We start from the raw sequence: 21,500 nt of genomic DNA, 5'->3' as shown, positions 1-21,500 counted from the left end.
TAAGATGATATGCATTTTCTGTTTCATTTAATCACCTTGTCAAAGTTGTGCATTTGTTCCCTGTTAGTGAGCCAAGATTCCAGGTCTGGAGCACTCTGGATGACAAAGGCTTCATAGTCGGCAAACATGGTTGTGAAGCGGCTCGCAAACACCTCCCTAAGTTGGACATTCAGCTTGGCATTCCTTAGCTCCTCTTTTTCAGTTGCTGTCCGACCTCCCTGCCCCTCAGTGCCCTGAGCTTTGACTGCAGCCCTCAGGGCATCCACGTGGGCCACGGTCACCCCAGTGCGTTTGGTCAGTGCTTGCAGTCTCTCCAGGGTGGCATTTCCCTGCAGTAGCTCCAGCACACTGAGCTCCTCCCCTGCCAGGTTGCCATTACGCCCATCATCCTCCAGCTGCCAGAGAGCGACAGTCTTATGCTCCCTGCTTGGTGTTGAGGAGGTGCTGCAGGTCCGTGGTGGGGCCCCCGCATTAGCAGAAATACCAAAGTCCAGCAGCACCTCACTGAGTTCCTGGATAAACTCAGTCTTGTTAGGGAACTGGGGAAAGTCCTCAGGAAGTTCAATGTAGTTGTTGTCAATGTCCACGAAACACAGGTTTGCCTAGAAAACAGAAAGCTATTCATATGACAACATAATTTTAAAACAGACAATGAACCACTGACATTACTGTTAAATGTCCATATATCATACTTCTTGGGTTCACACAAAAAACTGTGTCCAGAGCTTTTAAAGTATTTTTAGGAAAAAATAGTGAGAGCAGATTGGTTTTAGGAGGTATGATGAGGTCTGGGAGAATGTAGGTCAGTGTGTGATTGATAATACCACATTGTTAGAGATCAACCTAGATCTGATATAATGAAGTTAGCCTGACACCCAAATATAGGATTAAGCCAAAACCTTTGATTTCAGAGATTTAAGCTAAAACATTTACAAAAAGCTTCCCCATGCTACTAAACCACTCTCTGCCATTTAATTCAATCATCTGATTAAGGCCTAAGAGGAGTTCAGGCAAAGAATATATAAATGGAATTATATAATACTGAGTGTCTCTGTCTTAAGAGTTATAAACGCACAATCAGCAAATTTAGCCCATAAATGTTAGTATTTACTCTTCCAACATATTTTTTACACTGGCCACTAAAGCTGGAAAGTCCTACAAACCTCAGGGTTAACCAGAAAACGTAAACCTGACAACAGTATCCCCCACTGACTTCTCTCAAACGACCTGGACATGTTTCCTCGGTTTTGACATGGGGTATTTTCATTGCTAGTAAATGATCGTTACTCTAAACAGTAAAGCTAAAGCCATTTTCTTTTATTTCAGGAGGAAATCTAGTTAAATTTCCAGCACTAGAAGGTGTTTTGTATCATTTACATTATGAATCTTTTTTACTGTAATACATTTTGCTAGAGTGTATGGGATCCAGGAGGTACATCTGGTAACTTGGAGAGTCCTAAGTCAAATCTGGATTCTACAATTTTAAGATTTATTAAATAGCTTTATTTTTCATGTTTTGAAACAATTTTAAGTAAAAAAATGCTAAGGCGATAAAAACAATTTACCAAAATAATTTACAAAAAAATCAAAATGTATAGTTTGGGGTAGAATGTATACTATAAAATTAATATTGAAAAAAGTATTGCTTAGTAACCATCATCAAAGTTATTGGAAACAATAACAAAATAGAGGAAATTAAGTTAACTGACTCTAAAAAAGCTCCCTTACTTTGGATTTGAAGCCCATTAGAATTACATATATGCGGAAGTTTGAAATGACAAAGGAAAGACAAAAATATGCAAAACGATCATAAAAAGGTGTCACCTATTCTCTTCAGCAGTGCAAACAAGATTTATGTTCATCTGACATAACTGTTTTAAAAAAAGGCCAACATTAAAGTAGATGGGTTCATAAAAATAAGTCATCTATCAACTACATCCAGAGTTTCTCTTCTCATCATCTTTTGAGCTACTTTGCTTCAAGCAGTTCTTTCATCATGAGCCCATTTCTAGGTCACCGCCCCTTAAAAGGATTATTCGGGAACACAGGGACATTCTTTGGCCTTCGCAGGCAGGCAACACTGTGTGGATAAGGAGGAGGGGAATAGAGTCAGACAGGCTTGTGGAAGCATCCTGTGCTGGCTGGCATAATAAGCATTAATAAGAGCTGGGATTCGGGGGATGTAAGCAAACACGGAAGCCAGCAAGCCTGGATTCTAAGCCTTTAAAGAGACTTATCTCACTCTAGCACATGAATACAGCCTATTTAGGGCTAAATACGGAATTAAATCCAGTACCCCATCACCCACTATCTGTATGATGAGTGTTGAGGTTGAAATAAAAAAGGCAAGGATTGAAAGAGACAATTCACCTAAGATTCCTTTTTAATGTTAATTGTAAGTACTGTAAACCCCTACCTAGCCAAGTGGGTATGTGTGCCTGTATCCATGCTTTGTGCAAGTGTGTGGCTATAAATGAGACAGAAGGTCATTTCAGAACAGGTAATTTGTTTACTTGTGCCTTGTAGCCTGCCTTTGCACGTGTGTGGGATTTTCTGTATAGATCTGTTGTTCGGTGTTGACCTTGGACAATGTATTGCCTGGAGTATTGAGATCCTGAATGCATACTCATAGCACCATATCATCCCAGTAGACCACTTCGCTCTCAGAATGCAGGCCTACTTGTGGTTCCCAGAATTTCCAAAAGTAGAATGGGAGGTAGAGCCTTTAGCTATCAAGCTCCTCTCTTGTGGAACCAGCTCCCAGTTCAGATTCGGGAAGCAGACACCCTCTCTACTTTTAAGTCTAAGCTTAAAACCTTCCTCTTTAATAAAGCATATAGTTAGTTATAGTTATGCTGCCATAGGCTTAGACTGCTGGGGGACCCACCCCCCAATGCACTGAGCTCCTTTCCTCCTCTTGACCATCTCTCCTCTCACCCCGCAATTCTCACCACTGTATGTCATTAACTCTGTGTGTTCTCTCCCGTAGTTGTCTTTGTCCTCCTCTGTCCCCCTCTCTCTGTCCCTTTCTGCAGGTGTCCCCCGGCTTTGAAGCTGTGTGTCTTCCAGCATGCAGCTACTGGTCCTACCAATCTGCCCGATGTTTTGTTGTTGCTTTTTGTTGCTCTGTTCTTTTCTCTCTCCCCTTTCCACTCACCCCAACCGGTCGAGGCAGATGGCCGTCCACCCTGAGCCTGGTTCTGCTGGAGGTTTCTTCCGTTAAAGGGAGTTTTTCCTCTCCACTGTTGCCTATGGCTTGCTCCAGGGGGAATTGTTGGGTTCTCTTTATATATCTTTATAATCTTGACTTTATTCTGTAAAGTGCCCTGAGATGACTTTGTTGTGAATTGGCGCTATATAAATAAAGTTGAATTGAATTGAATTGAATTGAATACTGCTGCAGTTTCTTGAAAAGCACTACTGTCACTAAGCTTTTTTTTTTAGGCTTTTCTCATGCATGTTGTGAACGATCATGTGTGAGTTCCCCTGTGCTGGGGTGTGCGCAGTCTGCAATAATAATTGTGTTCATACTTTGATCAAGTCCCACTCTTGTTCACATTATTGCTCTGTGACTTTTTAGTCGGAGCTGATAATGAGTCTATGGCAACACATAGGAGACTGCTGTAGAAGAAGAAATTGAACATTACAGTTTATTGTAAAAACTTTACTGTTTTGTATGCAAAGTATGTTAAAAGCCGGCACACACTTAACGACTGTAAAAATAATTGGGAATGTGTTTCTGTCCTGACTACTGGTTGGCCCTAGTTTGTCCTGGTCCTCGCAAGTCTGGCTCAGTCAGAGCTGACAGTCAGCAGAGATAACTGATAAGTATGTGCTGAGTAATTACAGTCTTTAGTCTTTAGACCCAGGCTCTACCAGTTTTTCTCAAAATCCTTTTTTAAAACAGGTATTTTTTTTAAAACTATATTTACGACCAATAACCATGACTGATGACTCTAATAAGGGGTATTGAAGTTTGAGACCAAAGTCTACAGTCCTAGGATAAATACCCAAGTCAAAAAAAGAGAGAAAAAGAGAAAAGAAACATTTCTAAGCCTGGTTTAGAATGAAGACTGAAAGTAGAAGGAAACAGACATGCACCTAAAACACATCTAAAGCTTACCAGCCTTTATGCACATGATATCAATTTGCTCATGTAAATTATGTACACAAGTATATTTTACCAATTGCCTAATTATTCTGCACCAGAACAACCAATACTAGAGCCTGTGGTAAAGGTAGGGTTATCCAGCATTTTAGGTTTATTGAGATAATGAAACTGATAATAAAACTGTCTGGTGTCTTATTTTACTCGTCAGAATTCTCACAAGTTGTGTGTTTTGTTGTTGTATAAGTGGCATTCAGCAATAGCTGCTAAACACTAGCCAAGGGACAACATCTGAAAAATGTAAGCATTATTGCAAACATTGGGAAATGTTGGGGATATTGATTAATGTGCAATGTACCTCAAATAAAAACTGTAACATTTTCAACCAACGTACATTAGAAAGAAAAATATAATGTATGCGATAGTTTAATCTAGACCAGCAAACGTTTTGTGCGTCTCTGAAACCAGTTTTCCTGTCCTAGACCCATTTCTTTGGTTGTCAAAATGCAAGGAACTAGTTTGAGATTAGGCACACAATAGTTTGAAATGCGTACGTGAAACCAGAGCAACATCAGTTTTTTTTTTTTTTTTTTTTCATTAGGGTAAAATCTGCTTTATATTTGCTGTATTGTTATTAAAATGGCTAACAAACATGTAACTATTAACACAAAATACATTTTTGACTTGAGTACCTCCTGAGGAAGCTCTAGTTTAGAGCGGTCAGTGCCCTCCTTTGACTGCAGTCCCATCAAGTAGGGAACAGGAGCATCCAGGAAATGGAGGAGTGAGGCTGGCAAGATAGGGACATAAACATGTTGCCACTGGAAGGGAAACAGCAAGGTAGTGAGGCCCTCTGCCACTGTCATCAACTGCTGGTAGTCTGAGAGAGGGAGAGAAAGAAAATGATAATATAAGGAAAATTTTTTTCAGTTTTAAAGGTTTAAAAACTGCACTTAAATGAGCCTCATAAATAAAGGAATTAAAATTAAAATTATGCAACTGCATAATTTTGGTGCATTTGCGCTGGTCTTGGTGACGTCATCGGTTTTCTTCTAAAATTGACATTTGACATTGACAGATTGACATATCAGGAAACATGGTTGTCAGTGTAACAACACCAAATAAGAGAGTAGGAGATCTTTATTGTTTGGTTCCGCATATTAGCATTTGACTTTAAATATTTAAACAGGAATGATTTCATTTTCAATTAAAATTTGACATAGCTAAGCAAGGGCAATGATCAATATTGATGTTATATTAATATCCTATGCTAAACTAATTTGAATATACTGTATGATGGTTATCTGTTTTTAATGAGTTCTTCAACCTTGTAGCGATGATTATAATGCACTACAAAAAAAAGGTATGAATGAAGCTGAGGATTCGGTAAGAAAGAGAGATTTAGGAAACATACAGTATATAGTGTATGACCAGATTAATAGTGTGCCAAAGGGACTCAATCAAGTGCTTCAAATTCAATCGGAGGATGAGATGGAGTACAAACTCGGTATGTGTGTTCATGTGTGCGTGAGTGAGAGAGATTAAGGAAACAGAGAAAAAACGATTAAGGCCAGTTGGTATTTTAGAGTTCAGCAGCAGTTGTCAGATGTTATGACAACCAGAATAAAAAATCTGCACGACCTCTGGGAAAGGGGGAAAAAAATAAAACATGAAAGATTATGCCAATATATTCCGTTACTCTATAGCCCCATTTGGTATTCCCTTTTATTCCATCTACTGCAGGTTGCAGCAAATGCAACCGCAAGGGGGCACAAGCCAGTGTCTTCTTGTGCCAGTCCCAAGTCTGGATAAATGCAGAGGGTTGTGTCAGGAAGGGCATCCAACGTAAAACACAGGCCAAATTAAAAATGCAAATCGTGACAATGACTTCCATACCGGATCGGTCAGGGCCCGGGTTAACAACCACAGCCACCAGTGCTGTTGACCTACAGGGTGCCGGTGGAAATTGGACTACTGTTGGTCAAAGTCGAAGAAGGAGAGGAGGAAGGTGCGTTCGTAGGCAGAGAGAGAAGAAGAAAGCTAAAAATCTAGGACTGACAGTAGGGACTTTGAATGTTGGGACTATGACAGGAAAGGTTAGAGAGTTGATTGACATGATGCAGAGAAGGAAGGTGGACATACTGTGTGTCCAGGAGACCAGGTGGAAAGGTAGCAAGGCTAGAAGCTTAGGAGCAGGGTTCAAGTTGTTCTACCATGGGTCAGACAGGAAGAGAAATGGAGTAGGAGTTATCCTGAAAGAGGAGTTTGTGAGGAATGTTCTAGAGGTTAAAAGAGTATCAGACAGGTTGATGAGTCTGAAGCTGGAAATTGAAGGTGTGATGTTCAATGTTGTGAGTGGTTATGCCCCACAGGTAGGATGTGAGTTAGAAGAGAAGGAAAAATTCTGGAGTGAGTTAGATGAAGTGATTCAGAGCATCCACAGAGGTGAGAGAGTGGTGACTGCAGTGGTGATGTACTGGTGCCCATTTTTAAGAACAAGGGAGATGTGCAGAGCTGTGGCAACTACAGAGGAAAAAAGCTGATGAGCCACACAATGAAGTTATGGGCAAGAGTAGTGGAAGCTCGGCTAAGGGCAGAGGTGAACGTTTCTGAGCAGCAATATGGTTTCGTGCCTAGAAAGAGTCCAACAGATGCAGTATTTGCTTTGAGGATGCTGATGGAGAAGTACAGAGAGGGTCATAGGGAGTTGCATTGTGTTTTCGTAGAACTAGAGAAAGCGTATGACAGGGTGCAGAGAGATGAGCTGTGGTATTGTATGAGGATGTCTGGAGTGTCAGAGAAGTATCTTAGAGTGGTGCAGGACATGTATAAGAGCTGTAAGACAGTGGTGAGGTGAGCTGTAGATGTGACAGAGGAGTTCAAGGGGGAGGTGGGTCTGCATCAAGGATCAGCTCTGAGCCCCTTCTTGTTTTCTGTGGTGATGGACAGGCTGACAGATGAGGTTAGACAGGAATCTCCATTGACTATGATGTTTGCAGATGACATTGTGAATTGTAGTGAGAGCAGGGAGCAGGTGGAGGAAAATCTAGAGAGATGGAGGTCTGATCTGGAAAACAGAGGAATGAAGCTTGGCCGCAGTAAGACAGAATACAGGTGTGTCAATGAGAGGGACCCAGGGGGAAAGGTGAGGTTACAGGGAGCAAAGGTTAAGAAGGTGAAGGACTTTAAGTACTTGGGGTCAACAGTTCAGAGCAATGGAGAGTGTGGAAAAGAGGTGAAGAGGTGAGTGCAGCCAGGTTGGGATGGGTGGAGAATTAAACACCATTTTTTTTTTTTCATTGTATCACTGTAACATGTAACAAATTGTTTTTATTTGAAATAGTCAAATGCAAAATGGATGAAACTAGTGTACTGTATGGTGAGATAAAACGTTAGGGTTAAGGCAAGCCTCCAGGAAATTAATGTAAGTCATGTAATGTCTCCTATAGTTGGGGAAACCAGACACTGTGTGTCTGTCTGTGTCTCTGTGTGTGCGTAGTAGGATAACGTTTGCATTTGTTTTCTCTCTCAAGTTTGAACATGTTCAAAATTTCTGACGCACACACACACACACACACACTCTTTGGGGAGCATAGTTAGGGAGTCTGACTGAACACTTGTTACAACAAATCCCAACTACTTTCACCCATACAAGCTTGCATTACACCAGAATAGGTTCAGCCTTAGCACCTCAGCTGGCTTAATTAGCACTTGTAAGTGATATTTCAAATCTCTTAAAATTCATATCGAAGTTCACAAAGCCAAGCCTCATGGGTATTAACAGGTAGATGATGAGAATTCAATCCATCATTTTATTTTTAATTTCTTGCTAAAATGAATTGAACAAATTTCCTGTCTTTGCTATATACAAAGACGGGCTAAATTATGTTAACAGAAGAAAAAAAACTCCCTTTTAAATATGTCAAATATAAGTGACTTATATGAGTGAGTGAGCATGTAATCATTTGTAAACTAAGAAAGCTGATATGACAGTTCCTGGCGCTATAGAAAGTCCCAACTGAGACAGGCTCAGGGAAGCTGCATGTTTAAAAAAACAGGATGGGACATGCTGACTCATTGTGAAACTAACTGTGCATCTGCAACTGAAACAAAGGCAGCTTGCTCTCATAAGGGAAGAAGCTAGCAGTTAGAGGTAAACAGCTGACTGACAAGATAGATTGGCGGTGTGATATAAGAGTCAACAAATGACTGTATGGAATGAAAGTTGAAAAGAAATCAACATAAAAGCTTTTCATTCTAGGACAAATCAAATAAACAATCCAAGAAATCACACTGTCAACTACAGGTCAGTTGATGTGGTTCTCCTAATATAAATGATCAACACTAACACATTAGGTGCAAGACACTTTAGATGTGCTGCTACAACAGCCTACATTCTTCTAAGTTCTGGTTTCCCAACAGGTGTTAAATCTGGCTACCAAGACCTGCCCCTTCTTATGGTGCAATCATCCGTGCTCGTGAATACATGCAAAAGTATGCAGAGAATGCAGAGAACCATGTTATGGCTAAACATATGTCACAGATGATCACAAAGGCCTAAACGTGCAGACCTCCAAAATCTCAGTAATGCATTGTGTGCAGCTGTACATGTTTTATTAACTCAGAATTTGCTGTAGTTTTTCAGTATTAGTGTGGACACATGATACTGATGGTAAAGAATTAGTGAAGCTAATTAACTGACAGTTTTGTAAAAATAAATTTAATAATTTAAGCCCATTGTTAAGCTGATTGGATAAAATAACTAATTTACGAGGTCTCATTGAAAGGTAAAGAAATCAATGAAAAAGGATAATTGAGAAAGACATAGCAGCTACTGGGTGTAGCAGTTAGCGGATAAAGTTAGAAAATATAAAACACAGCTTGTCTATTTTCTTCTTGTCCACTTCACTCCACAATGTATTGTACCAATTTAGTGACGCCCGGTTAGCATTATTTTCTACTTCTTGTTTAATTTTACTTGTGTAAATACTGGTTTGCTAAATGTGGAACAATCAAATATAACAAAAAAGATGTGAGCTAAGTCACATGTATGACTTTGTAGGTAAAAGGATAAGGAACATATAGCAAATTTACAAACTTTACATTTGTTAGTCTTACTGAATGCCCTCTTCGAGTGCCGATTCTCAGCCTTTTATTAGTCATCACTACACAACCTGCATTACGGTGTCAAAAGAATTAGTGGCGTTAAAAGGAATATACATTAAAACGTTACTTATGAGTTAACATTGACAGCCCTTGTATTTAAATAATCAGTGTGAACTGACTGGCTGTCGGCTCAGAGACACCTGCTAGAATTGTAAATTAACTACATTGATTACCATGTAATGATATTTCTGTATGGTCCTCCCACTATGTCCCATAATGGACAAGACATTTGCCTGTTTTTTCTTCTCCTAAAAATCCCAGCTGATGAATAAATGAGTGGGGGAGACAGGGGTTGCAGGGGCTGCCTCTCTGAAGGTTTTAAATAATCAGTGTGAACTGACTGGCTGTCGGCTCAGAGACACCTGCTAGAATTGTAAATTAACTGCATTGATTACCACGTAAGGATATTTCTGTATGGTCCTCCCACTATGTCCCATAATTGACAAGACATTTGCCTGTTTTTTCTTCTCCTAAAAATCCCAGCTGATGAACAAATGAGGGGGGGAGACAGGGGTTGCAGGGGCTGCCTCTCTGAAGGTGCAATTGCTTGTTGACTGATCAGGAGGAGCAGGGGAACATATGGCAGGGCAGCATCTCATTAACATCCACTGATTGTTCTCTGCTGTTTTCCTCAATTGAATCCCTCCAACAGCTGCCTGCAGTAAAAAGAAGCTCTGAACAGGTTTCATACACCCAATTCCAAAGAAATTAGGCCTTGTTTGGACCAGTGTCACTCAGTTAGGGCCTGAGCAGAAAGTGAGATGATAATACCCGAGTAAACATGAACACTCAAGCAAAGAAGCTTCTTCTTTAAGTGAGAGCTGTTTTTTTTATTTTTTTTAATCTTTTTTCATTGATGATGGGGTCATAGAAGGGGAGGCATTGAGACAGCCTGGTACTTCTTTCCTAGTCTACTAAGACGTCTTCAGTTCATATTTTTCAACACTATATGGAGTCCACTTTCCCTATAAATTAGCAGATCCCAGTTTTAGATTTGAAAGACTCAACAGTCCTACTTCATGATAATTGTTTTGAAGGCATTTTGGTCCACTTCCTCTTTCAAAAATCTTGGTAAAAGTGTGTCATATATTTCTTTTAATGTTCTGCTTATACAATCTTAGTTTTAGATTAGATTAGATTCAACTTTATTGTCATTACACAAGTGCAATTGCAGCAAAAACAGGATATCCAGTTTTTGCATATATAATAAGTTAGTATTGTAGAGTATTTTACAGATGTATATGTACATAAACAGAAATGTAAAGAAAATGGATATATACAATGATATACAAGGCTGTGGTGAGCTATTAACAGAAGTAAGAAACGGCTAATATATAACGATAAATAGGGCTATGGTGGGCAGCAGTGCCATGGATATAGTGCAAATAAATTATAAACAGAGGCTTTAAAACTAATAGTAGTGCAGTGTAAGTTATTGCATGTTTTGTAAGGTGCAGTAGTGACTGTAAGTGAAAGGTTTGCAGTGCAACTGAGAAGTTTTGTGACTCAGTAACAAAAGTATGTGTAAACAGTCCAGTAGTGCAAATTACATTAGGAAGAGGGGTGTGCAATGGGGGGGCAGTATATGAGAGTCAGAGGGATCAGCGGGGTGCAGAGTTCAATTAAGAGACAGCTCTGGGGGAGAAAAAAAACAAAAAAAAAACTGTTCTTCAGTCTGCTAGTCCTGGTTTTGAGTTTTGAGGCACCTGAAGCGCCTGCCGGAGGGCAAGAGAGAGAACAGCCTATGAGCGGGATGAGAGGAGTCCTTATAGATGCTGCGAGCTTTCATCTGGACGTATTCTATGGCTGGAAGGGTAGTTCCTGTGATGCGCTGGGTGGTTTTCACCACCCGCTGCAGTGCCTTGCGCTCTGCAACAGAGCAACTTCCATACCAGACTGTTACACAGTTGGTCAGGATGCTTTCTATTGCACAGCTATAGAAGTTCACCAGAATATTAGAGGACGGCTGATTCTTCTTTAGTGTCCTCAAGAAGAAGAGGCGCCTGCGGGCCTTCTTAACTAGACTGGAGAAGTTTATAGTCCAGGACAGGTCCTCAGAGATGTGGATCCCTAGGAACTTATAACTGGAGACACGCTCAACAGCCGCAAAGTCCACAATGAGCTCCTTTGTCTTGGAGGTGTTAAGGAGCAGGTTATTGTCATTGCACCATGTGGCCAGGTGCTGAATCTCTTCCCTGTAGGCAGTCTCATCGTTGTTGCTGATGAGACCAATCACCGTAGTGTCACCTGCAAACTTAATGATTGTGTTAGATATGTTCACAGGCTTGCAGTCAGAGGTGAAGAGGGCTCAGTACACAGCCCTGTGGTACACCAGTGTTGGTTGTAGTGGTGTTGGGACTGATGGAGCCGCATCAGATTTGCTGGCGTCAAATCTGCTTGGCATCAGCATCCGGGGGAACATAGGCTGCTGTTATAATGTTCGAAGTGAACTCCCGCGGCAGATAAAATGGTCCGCATTAGACCATGAGAAACTCAAGGTTGCCTGAACAATGACTCATGACAATAACAGAGTTCGTGCGCCAAGCTTTGTTAATGTAACTGCACAATCCACCACCTCTGGTCTTGCCATTGCTATCCTGTGTTCTGTCTGCCCGAAGTGTGTGGCGTCCCTGCTGTGTAGCCATGTTTCCGTGAAGATAAAAACATTGCAGTTGGGCAAGACACTGAACCCCTAAAAAGCCCATTTCCCTCCCCAGCTGTGCAGTGCCGGTCCAAGCCCGGTAGAAATTTGGGGGGGGGGGGGGTGTTGCGTCAGGCGGCATCCGGCGTAAAAACTGTGCCAAATCAACATGCGGACAATGATCTGCTGTGGCGACCCTGAACTCAGGGGATAAGCCGAAAGGACAAAACAAACAGAACAAAACAAAAAAACAAACAGATATAGCTCTACCTAAAGGTATTGGAATGACAAGACCATTTGTTTTGCTGTAAACTAAAAGGTTATAAACACTAATTATAAACCCCGATACAAGTATTTTAAAGTCAAATCTTGGTTCAGTATGTTTCTGAATTCATTCTGATACTTGAATTTACCTACTTGAAATAATACAAGTACAAATTTGAAATGGTCACACACTTGAATAAACACTTCTCTAGAAAAAAATTATCAGGTGATTAAGGTGATAGTGAGTCTTTTGAATTGCTTAGTTTTAGCTTTGTGTACAACTAAGTGTGCCAGTAGAAAAGATATTAATTTTTCCAAATACGTGTATGTGCAAACTTAAAAAAAAAAAACAAAGCAAATTTAATCTGTATTTCTTATATCTTCTGAAATTTTAGAAACTGCAGAATTCAAAGTTTCTGGGCTAAAATGCACCTAATGGCACTAGCTGAAGTGTTTAAATGTTCATATGTCAAATATGATATATTGTAATTCATGTGCACCACATGTGCCAGGACCCTTTAAAGAATGTGTATTGTACTGAATACTGTAGCTGCAGAATTTGATTTTGGGATTGCTGGTTTGGTATGTGCACTAACCTTTTATCTAACCCAAAAGATCAACAATTAATTTGCAGAAAAAGTTGTTGACAGATTGTGGTACAGACTGTAGGCAGCACAGTAAAACTGAGAAAGAGTAGGAGGAAGGTTCGACTGATTAGTTGTTTTTTTGTTTTGTTTTTTTAAATAGTAGGGGGAACACAACCACAAACACACACACCTACAACAGTCTCACTGCCGTTGTGAATAATAGATGAAGGGAAATCTAGGAGAAACCAGATCACAGTGCATCTCAGTCTTACCATCTAACAGATTCTTTATGATTATTATTAATTTCCTTTTGTCTCTAAACAACTAACATTTAAGGGACACTATGGTAAACTCTGTGTTTTTTCCTTCCTCATGGCATACAACGGCATAGAAGAGGACAAGCTGGGTCTATGTTTGAAGACATTTTCTCCTCTCACAACTTCCTACATTCAGTGTTATATACACTTGAACATGTGCAAATGAGACTAGAAGCCCGCTTTCTCATGTAGTTTGTCTGTTTGTCTGAAACCTTGTATCTTTGCTTTAAGAAAAATCCCTTGACCGATACTACTGCTGTGTCATTAGAAAGTGAAGCACCAAATTGTGTATATAGTGTAGCGCAACTTATTACTGCATTTGTTGTGAAAGGAGGAGGAGACTTTGGTGCTGTTTGTATTAGTTTTTGTTTTGTCATTCTCCACTGATATTTATGGAAACATCAAGAAAAAGGAAAATCTGGGGAATCATTTTGATCCCATTTATAATGACAAATAAGGTAAATGTTTTCCTTTCGTGTTTCTACTTTGCTTAGTTTTCATTTGAGTTAATAAATAATATTAAAAATTTCAATTTGATTTCACATGTTTCACTTACTAAATGGAATATTTACACTTCTCTTCTCAGCTAGTTATGTAAACAGGACTAATCATCCACATGTCAGAAGGGATGAACCGGGATGAGGTTATCCAGCTGAGTTAGGTAGATGTGGACCCTGGAGCTCCTTAAACTACAACCAATTTAAGGCCATTATTAACACCCAATCTCGCTTTTTTTCCTATCTGAACATTACTACGTTTATATGTGACCCAGAAATGAGCAATCCAATTTGACCACCAATAAAGTTTTGACGGGGGAAATTGTCCTCTCTGTCCACTGCCCTTGGAGGCAGACTCGCTTATACTACAGGACATAAAACATGGTAATGTTAAAATTTCAGTGCTGATAAAAACAGCACTGAAATTTTGAACTAATTGCCAGAAACACTGGGACAACAGGAAAATTTGTAGCCATGCTGACTTCAATGTAAGTTGAACATCGCAGACCAAAAAGGTAAAACACTCTTTTCATACCCAAATGTATTAGAAAATATCCTTTAAAATAGCTCTGGGTTCGAGTAGATAGTTATGTTGTGAGACAGATATGTCATGTTCAGAAAGCGCAAAGGTGGAACTGACTGTTCAGGGACTCTTTGGGGGTCATTAGATTTGGTCAATTGCAAGAGGACAGAGTCTAGCAGACAGGGGGCAGCCCTGTTCCCTCGAGTGTTTCTTCTTGCAATTGAACCCCTACCGTAAACAATTCGGCAAGAACCAGATATAAAGGGTTTGAAAGTAGATAAGACAACCCACAAAATCAATCTGCTAGCAGAAGACAAAATTCTTTACTTAACAAATAGACACAATTCCCTTGCATAATTACAGAGAAAGAATATGGTACTATTTCAGGATAGTCAAGTCAATTTTGAAAAAAGTGAAATTATCCCATTGACAGACTTTAATTATATTAAAAATCAAGAAATATTTCAATTTAAGTGGTATAATAATGTGAAGCATGTGTACAAACTAGCCACCATTACTACCTCCACAAGCTGAGAAATGTGCCTATAACTTTGCTTGGCAGAAAAAATTGAATTAAAATGAAAGCATTACCCAGAAAACAGTATCTTTTCACTCGCTTCCAATACTATTGCCACAGAACCTCTTTAAAACCCTCAAAAGACAGAATTTATATAGAATGGCAAGACTCCACGGGTCTTACATGGGATTATAAACTGAGTGGCCTTCCACCACCCTGTTTTAAAAAGTAATATTTAGCTACCCAGATGAGTTATATTTCCTTCTTTTGAGACAAAGAAAGTTCCCTTCTGGGTTCAAATAGCACAAAGGGCATCTTAAAACTATGTACACTAAAACTAACAATCTTGTGATAATACAGTTGATAAATTAATTGTTTGAGGTCAATAAAAGTGGGACTCTCTCCTAGAACACCCTTGAGACAAAATCTACTACTACCCAAGACCCTGAACAACAAGATATTGGAGCTCTGGCATCAGAAGTTATACTCTACTTGGAAGACAGTTGTAATGGGAGATCTTTTATGTCTTTTGAACAATTAAAAAAGCAGTAAGACTTATCCAACAAAACTTTTTTATCTTACCTGCAGCTAATTTATTTCTCAGAACCAGTTAGGGAACTGAATTGACTTTACCAACACTAAATGACATAAGAGACTGTTCCACAAAGAAAATGTATCTGGTTTTATTTTAAACATGATAGACGGAGGCTCAAAGCCAGGATTACATAAGTCCGGAGAAAGACTGTAATCCAACTTGAATACAATAATTCATGAAGACCTCTGGTCTAAGTTGTGTCAAGACAGTTTAATGGCAACAATTAATTCTAGATACAGATTGGTCCATTATAACTTTCTTGACCAACTCTATTTAATGCCACAGAGACTACATACAGTAAATACCAGCATTGCGCTTTAAATGTGGCATAGAAGAAGGCTCCTTTTTACACTGCACTTAGTCATCTACTTTATTGATTTAAAAAAGGATCCGTGGGTCCCCACCCGGTCCAAGCTCGGTAAAAATTAGGGACGGTTGCGTCAGGAAGGGCATCTGGCGTAACTGTGCCAAATCAACATGCAAAGCGCTGTGGCGACCCTGAACTCACGGTATAAGCCGAAAGGACAAAAAAAAGAAAAGTAATTAAAAAAAAAAGTAAATTACTTGAAAACGGATCCATACAAGTACTATTGAAGTACTGCATTGATAAGCAGTATCAGTAACAGTAGCAGTGCTGTAAAAAACAATACCCATTTATAAAGTTGTTAATCACTGAGCATAAAGTGGCTATTTTTAGATATTCTAGGTGCTGTCCTGTTGGAACAGTATGCAACATGACAATGTCAGCCTCATTACCTGTTAAGTCTTAAATTACTTACATGCATTCTCAAAAATAACACGTAAGTAGGTTGACTTACCTTGCGAGTACAGAAGGATCTGCATCTCTAGCATGGTGCAGGTGAACACCTGGACCAGGTTCTCCACTCCCAGCAGACTGAAGGTCTGGGCAAGGGGGAAGTCAGCCAGTGGAAGCTCCCCCAGCCCTGGTCTCTGACAAACAATTGGCTCATATACACCATGAAACTTAAGCGAGCGGCCTGGAGCGGGCAGCGGGACTTCATAAAGAATGTTGTGAATGTAACTCTCCAGTGGCAGTGGGGGAGCAGTGGCCGCTGTAACAGCTCTGTGTAGTTGTGACAGGAAGTGGCGGCAGGCATGCATAAAGGGCATTGGGGTGATCAGACATAAAGCTTTGGTTACATAGAGTGTGTCCCGAGAAGAGTCGTAGCTGCCTGCCACACGGGAAGAAGGCATTGTTGATGAGGAGGCGGGGGAGTCAGCCTCGTCTAAACTGCTGGCTAGAGAGTCCATGCTGGAGGAGGAGGACGAGGAGGAAGAAGGGGGATTGGCAGAGGCATGCTCTGCATTGTGCATTTGGTAGAGGGTCTGCATAGCAGAGCAGATCTGTGGGCTGGTCACCTCCTCGTAGAAGGTGTGGACAAAGCCGTAAGTTCGAGAGCCATCCTCTTTGGTGATGATGAAGGAGTGGAACTGAGGATGATGCTGGTCTGCCTGAGTCCTGAATGACAGGCCTTTAGGCATACACAGCTGCAAAGAGAGGACACAGTAATCAATCACCACTTCAAAAGATTGCTTCTAATTCTAATGAAAACATCTATTATAGGACCTCTTTAAATACAGAAAGATTTTTTTTTATAGATCACTGGATAAAACAGGTCAGTTTAGTATCATGTTTTTTTTTTTATCAATTACCATTGTGGGAAGAAGAGTTACACATTTTAAATTCTACAAATAACAGATTAAATTACACAAACTCGTAATCAATTAAACAACAGCATCAATATGATAAATTCTGAATATTGATGCTTTAATATGTTTATCACTTGATTGCTGTGTTTAATGATGGCCCAGAGAGGTGTTGACCAATTTTACCAAGTTTGTTCTTTTCTCAGTGTTTTAGTGCACATAACATAAAATTCAAAATACCAGCTTTCGCCAACTAACGTAAGAAAAAAATTGTCTATTTTGCCTAACTCTTATGATTATGTTGCATTTTGTATTATTAATCTAAATCTAAAGTAACTAGTAACTATACTTCTCAAATAAATATAGAAGAGTAAAGTACAATAGTTCAATACATACATATTTGCATACACTGAGCTTGCCCTCCAGTTTGCTCTGCACAGCACAGCATCTCACTGCTTTAATGTGCACTTCTAACTAGGGCTGTTCAATAAGGGTAAAAAACATGATCACAATTATTTTCTTCAATCACATCTCTCTCTCTCTCTCTCTCTCTCTCTCTATATATATAGATATATATAGATATATATAGATAGATAGATCGATAGATCGATAGATCGATCTATCTATCTATGAGATAGAAACTTAAGATATAAAGCTACCTCTGACAACTCCTGAGCGTCTCTACAAGTTTATAATGTTCTATGTGGACTTTATGCAGCTTTACATCTGATATACATTACATTAGTTTTCAAGTATAAATAATGCTATGATGGATATTGTGAGTGTATGTGTGGGATGCTACTGCAATAAATCTGACTTACTATCCTCTTTATTTATTTGCTTAGAGCTGAACAGGAACTGACTGGAGTCTGCATACATAAACCAACCTATACATTTAAATTAACATGTTTGGCTTTACCTTGTTGTCTCTTTTATTTACAATTTGTTTTTACAAAGAACTCACACACATATACACACAGGCCTTTGTGACCTGTGCAGTAGTGATGTGTCTCACTGATTAGTAGAGATCATATTCACAATTTCTATTTCGTTAAGAAAACAATTACATTTTATATTTCACTTCTAGGCCCCACTGACCTGAGGAAGGTAATAAAATCAGAGGTGCAAAACAGAGCAGATGTGATGTTGTGTTGAACAAGTATACATCTAACCTCCGTGACACAGGAGTCACAGAATGACCTCATTTAACCATTTTATCTTTCAGTTCATGAGGTAAAAAAAAAGAAAAAAAGAAATGAGGCTAGGAGGTGCAGAAGACAGTATAGGAAGACAGGAAATCATCTGAAACTTATTTTACAGTAAGAACCAGTTGTTAGCATTATCTGTTGGGAGAGGTTTACATTGATGACTGAGCCCGTCAACCCCATATTTCAGCAGAATGGGATAGGAGGTGTATGTACAGTTGCTCATGTTTCATGGTATTTCTAAATAGATTGACTGACATTTGAGTTAAGACTAAGAGTGGGAAGTGAGTCACATTCCAGATTAGAGTAATTGTAGGAACTACTGTGCTTTGTTGTTGCATCTGGTCCAAAACAAAAAAAAAAAGCAACTCGATGTATGTGTGAGCACATGCGTGATTAGGAGTGCTGGGATCTCCTCTGCAGGTATAGGAAAGGTGGTTACACCACCTCATCCTGCTCAACTCTTACCTCCTAGCATGTGACAGACAGGATGAAGAATGAATGATGGAGGATGAGGGAACAATGAGGGGCTGCAACAAGGAACCAGACACAGAAAGGGAAAGAGACTATGCAATTCTCAGGGAATGTCTCCCAGTTCACAGCTCAGTCTTCTGGGAGTCAGATTTCAGTCACTGCACTGCTGCATAATGGCGCGTTTCCACACCAATGTAAGGTGAGAACGGCAGCTGAATTATTCAGCAGTGCTGGCGCCAGGACAGGTGGAAAAAGAGGTGAAGACCTTCCATCAAGGGAGAAACACACAGACACACACACACTTTACTTCCACTGGGTAATTCACCTTCAGCCTCTAACAGCTGACCCTCCGCAAACAATAACACTTTTCATATAAAAAAAGAAAAGAAAGGAAAAATTGACACACTTAAAAGTAAATTAAAAAGCTGGAAGAAAAGGTCTTAGAGGTCATGTCCACCTGTCATATTGTAGATATTTTGCAGCGGATGCACCTCTAAATCTGAACTGAGATTTTTTTCTCTTCAGCCAACCAATTAGAAATTGATCAAGAGTTACTGAAATACATACACTCCCTGATCAATTTAGTAAGTACACCTTTAAAATCTAATGCAATCCAATACAGCAGCTCTGCCCTGAATTCTACTTTTACAGTGTTCAGCTTTTAAGTTGAAACTGTCAGAAAGGTAATAATTCTACTCTCTGTTATTGAGGTCAAAGTGGGTAGTGCATCTCTTAGGAAGGTCCTGTTTGTCTTAATCTCAAGAATCTTTGTTGAAAGGTGTTGTTTTATTCCTTGATATCCATCTGTGTTCCTGCCCCATAGATCCTATTTTAAATAAACAACAGTGTCCTGTGTTTCCCTCTCTCAATAATCCCAAATGTTTGTTGTGCCATGCTGGATGTTTTGTTAGCCTCAGTGAGTTTCATATATCCTCATTTAACTACCCCTGTCCTCTACGGAATTGTTCAAATTATTTTCACTCCGACACCACCTACCATGTTGACAGCATCCTGGTCGAAAAGGTTTCCTGCCACATTCTCAGGGTAGCGTGCCAGAACTTTAGACTTGAACGTCCTCTTTAGGGGACTCTGCTCAAAGTTTTCACCTGAACAGAGGAAAGGAAAAAAATAAACAGGCGTGTAAATTTCTAACAAATTTGTCTCTAGAGGTTTGCTTATGGTGGCAGTAGTCAGGGAAAAATTAAACAGAAAATATATGAATGTTACACATGCCAGAGGAACATGAAAAGATTAAGCTGTGTAGAATATGACTGGTTTGTTATTTGAACCGGGACAGAAAAGACAGTACAGGTAAGATTAACTTAGTGTTCCTGGATGGCGCTTTTCCCTGACTGAACGCATCAGATTCCTCACTGTCAGCAGCTGGACTTGTCTCAGTTACTCCCATGCCCCATATCAGCACACATTTACTTAACACACACAACTGATAATCCTGAAGTTTCTCTTTTTTTTCCCCATGCAGTTCTGTTGCTCACAGACAACTGCTACTAATAAAGATCCTCTGTAAAATCAGAAAACGACTCACATCTCATTGTTCCAGCTTTGCAAAATGTGTCACTGCTGGTGTGATCACATTTATCTCCGTGTGTAGATGGGTAATATATTAGTTCACATCAAACCACAGCAGGATGGAGCAGGAAATGCCTCAGACAGGCTTCTTTCACAATGTCATTACATTTATCTGATAATGTGTGGCCACATCCACATATATCTAAACCCAGTATAATGTAAAAAGAACTACACACGTGTTTGTGTCTGATTAGACATCAACAGGTGACAGAATAAGAACAGTCCTTTTATTGAGATCTTTTGAGGCATCTTAAATATTATTTGTTTCATGCACATCACATTTTCTTGGTAATCCATTAATCCGAAGGTTTGCATGCCCGTATTTGTAATTGTCAAAAAGAGTAAAACAAATAATTTGTTTCCATCAAACATACTATTAAATGTATTTGACTACTACAATGATTATTTCATCAGAAATTTCTCATTTTTGCACTGAAGTCATTATTTTATTATAACTTTTTTCATAGTAGTAACCATTTCCCATTTTTCTTATTTCTGATACTGAAATAAAAATTGATGTGCCCTTTCAGGGGTCGCCACAGCGAATCATGTGCCTCCATCTAACCCTGCCATCTGCACCTTCTTCACCTCTGCTCCTTGTAACCACACTGTTCAACTTGGGTCCCTCTCATTCTCTCTCTCTCTCACACACACACACACACACACACACACACACACACACACACACGTATTCTGTCTTGCTGCAGCTAACCTTCAATCCTCTGATCTCTAGATTTTCCTTCACTTGCTCCTTGCTCTTGCTAAAGATCACAATATCATTTGACAACATCGTAGTCCAAGGAGATTCCTGTCTAACCTCATCTGTCAGCCTGTCTATTACCAGAGCAAAAATTCTTGCAGCACTGCATGTGTGTAAACCAAATACCAAAAACCGATCCTCCTATATGAGGGGGTGCCAGTCCCCACTAAGGGTTATGCATAACTGCATAACTAAAAACTGATCCTTCTACAAGCTTCTTGTTGCATCTTTTTGTGCTCCAACCTCTGTATGCATATGTTAGATGCACCTCCTTGTCAGTGGGGATCTAATTGCATGCCTGCTTCTAGTGACCCAGCTTTTTGGTCCTTTTTTCCCCTTCAGGCAAAACAATCCTTAAAAAGTTGAAAAAAAAAAAAAAATTATTGATGCGCTCTTTGGATGTCTGTGCCTCTTTTGACCGAGAACTACAGATGAATAAATCTTGGGCCCTTGAGCAAGAGTAATTTTGCACTTGCACTAGGCAGAGTTGCCTTATATATGGTTGCCACTCACATTGCACTACAGCGGCCCATGCGCAAGCAAGGTTAAATAACTCGTGAATTTTAGTGCTCAAAAGAAGCACTCCTC

The 21,500-nt window shown here is 39.7% G+C and overlaps 1 protein-coding gene across 11 annotated transcripts in view; it reads right to left on the bottom strand.

Annotated features, from left to right (window-relative positions):
• The window catches only part of LOC137106527 (DENN domain-containing protein 5B-like), a 67,476-nt gene that overhangs the window by 22,780 nt on the left and 23,196 nt on the right, over positions 1-21,500 (bottom strand). For all 11 annotated transcript variants that reach the window (XR_010911964.1, XM_067489951.1, XM_067489952.1 and 8 more), the window contains 4 exons: positions 19,559-19,668; positions 16,034-16,724; positions 4,801-4,988; positions 36-602 (listed from right to left, as the gene is read on the bottom strand). Coding sequence is in view for 10 of the 11 variants with exons in the window: in XM_067489951.1 (XP_067346052.1) it covers positions 36-602; positions 4,801-4,988; positions 16,034-16,724; positions 19,559-19,668 (1,556 nt within the window). In the remaining variant the exon portion in view is untranslated. The remainder of the gene's footprint in view (positions 1-35; positions 603-4,800; positions 4,989-16,033; positions 16,725-19,558; positions 19,669-21,500) is intronic.

Source organism: Channa argus, chromosome 21 (assembly GCF_033026475.1).
Source record: "Channa argus isolate prfri chromosome 21, Channa argus male v1.0, whole genome shotgun sequence".
NCBI lineage: Eukaryota > Metazoa > Chordata > Actinopteri > Anabantiformes > Channidae > Channa > Channa argus.
This window is presented reverse-complemented; position numbering and strand designations above follow the sequence as displayed.